The sequence below is a fragment of the Arachis ipaensis genome, chromosome B08 (genome assembly GCF_000816755.2).
Source record: "Arachis ipaensis cultivar K30076 chromosome B08, Araip1.1, whole genome shotgun sequence".
Lineage (NCBI taxonomy): Eukaryota > Viridiplantae > Streptophyta > Magnoliopsida > Fabales > Fabaceae > Arachis > Arachis ipaensis.
Window position 1 is genome coordinate 17,824,306 of NC_029792.2, and position 4,557 is coordinate 17,828,862.

General features: G+C 39.6%; 1 protein-coding gene across 2 annotated transcripts; it reads left to right on the top strand.

Moving 5' to 3' along the window:
- Nucleotides 993-4,557, top strand: LOC107610650 (protein FAR1-RELATED SEQUENCE 5-like). 2 transcript variants are annotated; one of them, XM_021109024.1, is made up of 2 exons: nt 993-3,474; nt 4,219-4,557. In XM_021109024.1, the coding sequence occupies exons 1-2, from the start codon at nt 1,186-1,188 to the stop codon at nt 4,423-4,425; spliced, it is 2,496 nt and encodes an 831-aa protein (XP_020964683.1). In that variant the 5' UTR covers nt 993-1,185; the 3' UTR covers nt 4,426-4,557. The 2 variants fall into 2 exon arrangements, with proteins under 2 accessions (XP_020964683.1, XP_020964684.1); XM_021109025.1 differs by having other exon boundaries at nt 995-3,474; nt 4,237-4,557.

Sequence of the window (4,557 nt, forward strand, 5' to 3'; positions counted from 1 at the left end):
TTAGTTGAACATGGGCCTCATGTTATTAGCCCTTTTTTGCACATGTTGAATGTTTCCTAAAATATTGATGGGCTAAGTTTTGGTGGGCTATGTGATTTACAGGAGTTAGAATAAAATCTTACAGGAGAAGGCAAAAAATATGTAAAGAAAAAGGTGAATTGGAGAAAGAAATTCAATTGGGGTTTTTTTCTATAAGGGTTTTCCCACTGTGAGTATCGGACCCCTTGGAGTAGAGTTATTTGAGAAGAGGTAACTATATCAAGTGTAGTGGAGTTGCCCTTTCTTTGATGGTTGTCGAGCCGGCTCAGATTGGTAGGCGTGGTATAGGGTTTAGGGAGGTTGGCTGGTTAACGCGTTAGATTTACGGGAGATCTGCGTGTCATCGGTGTAAAATTGACAATGTTAAAGGTATGAGTGTGTGAACGAATTCTTAGTTGCTATTTATGTCTATGATTTTAGAGCTATATGACTGCTTGTGAAGAAATGCAGATATAAAGTATTGTTGAAAATTGATAAGGGTATAACTAGTTATCTTTTTTTTTATTTTTGGTGAGACATGTTGTTTATGGTTTTTATAATTTAGTTGAAAAATAATTTTTTTTTATGAAATATTAGAACGAATAAAATAGTATAAAATTATTTGTTTGTATTATTTTTTATTTCATAGTTGGAATTCATTTAGTTCAACGTAATTTAACATGATAAGCTTATGTTTGTTATCATGAAGTAAAAAAATAAGAGTAAAATTGAAATGTTGTTGACGTTTAATGAAAAGAATATATATGAGAGTGAAAATCAGATGAACAACTTGTTCCAAACGAAATACATCATCATGATGGTTTATGTAAGTATTCAATAGATGATTTGTGACTTGTGATAAACTGAAATCGGTGATATTAGGCCTTGGGAATTTAACTTAGAAAATTTATTACACCACTTATTTTATGTAGTCATGGTAGTGTTATGTGTATTTTGACTAATTGTTATTTAATTTGGTATTTGCAATGAAGTATCTGGTGGATGCAAAGTTAGGAATGGTTGTATTTGTGGAGTGATACTTGTTAGTGTGAATGTGCCTAGTATTGCCGGAGGGATTTGTAATGTGTCATAGAAGTATTAAGTAGTATCAATATTCTTTTCATACGGATCGGACTTGTAATACATTAGGGAGCGTGAGGAAATTAGATGACTAGTTATTTGCTGATTAATTTTTTTTATCAGATGGAATACACTGGTCATAGCGAGAAATTCTACATGGAGGATGAAAGCGATTGTGTTGGCGATGTAGTCAGTTCAGATGCTGATGAATTTGATGCTGAGCAATTGGATCCAAGTGGGCAGAATGACGTATCGGATTATGGAGATGTATTTGGTCTTACCGCAGCTGAAATAGAGAACAAGGTTTTCAGAATGGAGGAGCGTGCTTATGAATTCTATATGAGGTTTGGGAAGTGCCATGGGTTTGCAGTACGCAAGGGAGACTATGGGAAGGATGATGACGGAAATGTAATTAGGAGGAGATTCTTTTGCAACAGAGTTGGGTTAAGGGATGAAAAGCACTATAATAGATTAGATAGAAAAAGATGTCATAAGCCTGAGACACGAACAAACTGCCAGGCTAAGTTGTCGATATATCTTGACAAAGAAAGTTCGAACTGGAAGGTCCGGAAAGTCATCCTCGAGCACAACCATGAGTTAGTAGCTAGGTGTATGGTACACTTGATTCCAAAGTTCCGTCGGGTTTCAGGTGCGGCAAAGGATCAGCTAGATGGTATGCAAAGTTATGGGCTACCTACGTCAAAGATACTTGGGTACATGGCAGGGATTGCCGGGGGGTATTCACTATTGGGTTTCACAAAGAAGGATGCTTATAACTACCTTGACCAGACTAAGCACGCTAAGATCGCAGATGGGGATGCAAATTCTGCCATTGTCTATTTGGAGGGAAAGGCTTCTGTGGACCCCATGGCAATGGCGAGGTATAACCTGACTAAGGAGGGTATGTTGGCCAACTTGTTTTGGGCCGATGGAATGAGCAGAGTTGATTACCAACACTTTGGTGATGTCATCGCGTTCGATTCGACGTACAAAAAGAACAAGTACAGGAGACCGCTTGTAATATTCTCGGGCGCAAACAACTACAAACAGACGACGATCTTCGGGTTCGGGTTAGTGTTGGACGAGACAATTGCTTCGTACAAGTGGATGCTAGAAAATTTCCTTGAGGTGATGTGTAATAAATTGCCATCTGTTGTAGTCACAGACGGTGATGATGCCATTATTGCCGCAGTTACGGAAGTTTTTCCTAGTGCTACCCATCGCCTATGTGCTTGGCATCTACAAAAGAATGTTACATCTAATGGGAACGAGAAGATGTTCAGGGACTTGTTTTCGAGGTGGTTGTATGCGGATATGTCGATAGATGACTTTGAAGCGGAATGGGCTGAAGCAGCGGATGAATACGGGTTACATGATAAGTTGTGGGCAATGCAGATGTACGAAAAAAGAAAGATGTGGGCGAATGCATACCTTCGTGACAAGTTCTGTGCTAGGTTTCGTACCACATCGCGATGCGAGGGTATAAATTCGCATGTGAAGAAATTCCTTAGCTCGAAGCACACTATACTGGAGCTTGTGCAAAATCTTGAGCTAGTCCTTCGTGAATACCGGAACAATGAGATGGTTGCACAGTTCAACTCCATTTATAATGTCCCTGTTATGACGACGTGCCTCAATCCAATCGAAAAATGTGCTGCCATGGTATATACACGGACCATTTTCACCAACGTGAAAAAGGAGATAGATGCGGTTGGAGCTCTAAACTTTGTTAGTAAGCGGAGGGTGTCAACGACGGTAGTTTACACAATGGAAGAGTATGGTAATCCCGGAAAGCCAGTGGTTACTTTGATCGACATGAACACAACAAAGTTGGAGTGTAGATGTAACTTTTGTGCTAAAGAGGGGATACCTTGTCGACATATATTTTTTGTGATGAAGCATGAGCACTTGAAGACAATTCCTCATCGGTTAATTTTGAAACGATGGCGAAAGGACGTTAAGGCCGTTGAAGACTACTCGGAGAAGAAGGACGTGGCCGATGATCGGGGATTCTTGCTTCAGCATGGTGCCTTACATGCGGCGGCTCAGTGGTTGTTGTTTCTTAGTGCGCAGAGCCATGAGCTATTTAATGTAGCGATGAGGGGAATTCGTAGCATGTGTGTTGACATGGAGGGATTGTGCGGGGATGGCTATGATCAGACCAACACAGATCCTGAAGTTGGTGTGCGTGATCCAACTGTCATGCGGACGAAGGGGGCTCCTAGTACCCGGGGGGTAAGGGATAGGAAAAGAAGATGCACGACTTGCAGGCGAACTGGGCACACCAAGCGAAGGTGCGTTGAAGGGTTCAAAAAGGCGTCTGTAAAGCTGCACGACTTGGAAGACGATGCTGATGTGACACCACACAAAGAAAAGGTTGGTCTAAACATGTTTCATGTTGTTGTGTTGAAATGGGTATCTGATTGTGGTTATGGTATATGGGTGGACTGAGAATTTAAAAGTTTTTCTCCTTGATTCTAATTTTTGTCGCTTATTTGAACTAGCTATATGTTGATTATTAAAACTGTTATGAGGTCTGGTTATGAGATAGAAGTTTCTAGAGTCTATTTTGTTATTTGTCTTTGTGCTTATCTTGTTCTTGATTATCGGTTTGTGTCCTCTTTGTGAAAAGTTGGCATTTTGATAACAGTGCATTTCCATTAAGTTTGATTGGTCGTTTCTGATAAATACATGAAAATTAGCACTCTTTGAATTCTAGATTTAAGTGTGGTTTGCTGATAATAAAATATGGCTTTGAAATTGGATTTATGAAACCTAGTTTTGAAATTGGATTTTTGGTTTAGAAATATGGTTTTCGAGGCTTGATAAATCTGAATTTGAAGCAGGCGTCTCAAAAAATAGAGTCACGTTACGTTAGATTTGGAAATTAAAAAATCAGATTTACAAAAATGGTTTTCAACGTTGATGTCCAAAAACTGGCTTCAATAATGCTTTGGAAATAAAGCTGTGTTTACATGTTAAAGCAGGTTTATCTTTTTAATCCGGATGCATCTTGGTGTCATGAACCATAGAACTGGTTATAAAGTGGATGTTGTTCTTGGTGATTCATTGTTGCAATATGTTGTTATTGTGTACCCTGTTAAGTAATTTTTGAGTGACTCCCCAAAATTGAACCAGGTACCAAAGGGTAGAAGTGGTCAGGTGGATGGGGAAGAAGGCATAGCAGCCGATTGTGAGTTTGATCGCTTCATTGGAACAGCGCAAAGTGAGACGGTTAAAGCCAATGCGTGCATGCCGGAGGGAAATTGGGCTATTGAGGTGCTGGACCTCCTTCGTTCACTCCACGCACATGTTGAGTACAAATGACAAGTTGTACCATTCACGAGTTTGTTACATAATTGATGATGTTGAAGCAATGTACTTCTTAGAGGGACCTTTCGGATACTAATTTGTATGATATGAATATTATATGTAGCTGGTCGCACTAGTACTCTGTTA

Coding starts and splice junctions, on each gene's coding strand:
- LOC107610650 (XM_021109024.1), top strand. CDS start 1,186: ATGACTAGTTATTTGCTGATTAATTTTTTTTATCAGATGGAATACACT. Junction 3,475..4,218: donor TGACACCACACAAAGAAAAG/GTTGGTCTAAAC, acceptor TTTTTGAGTGAC/TCCCCAAAATTGAACCAGGT.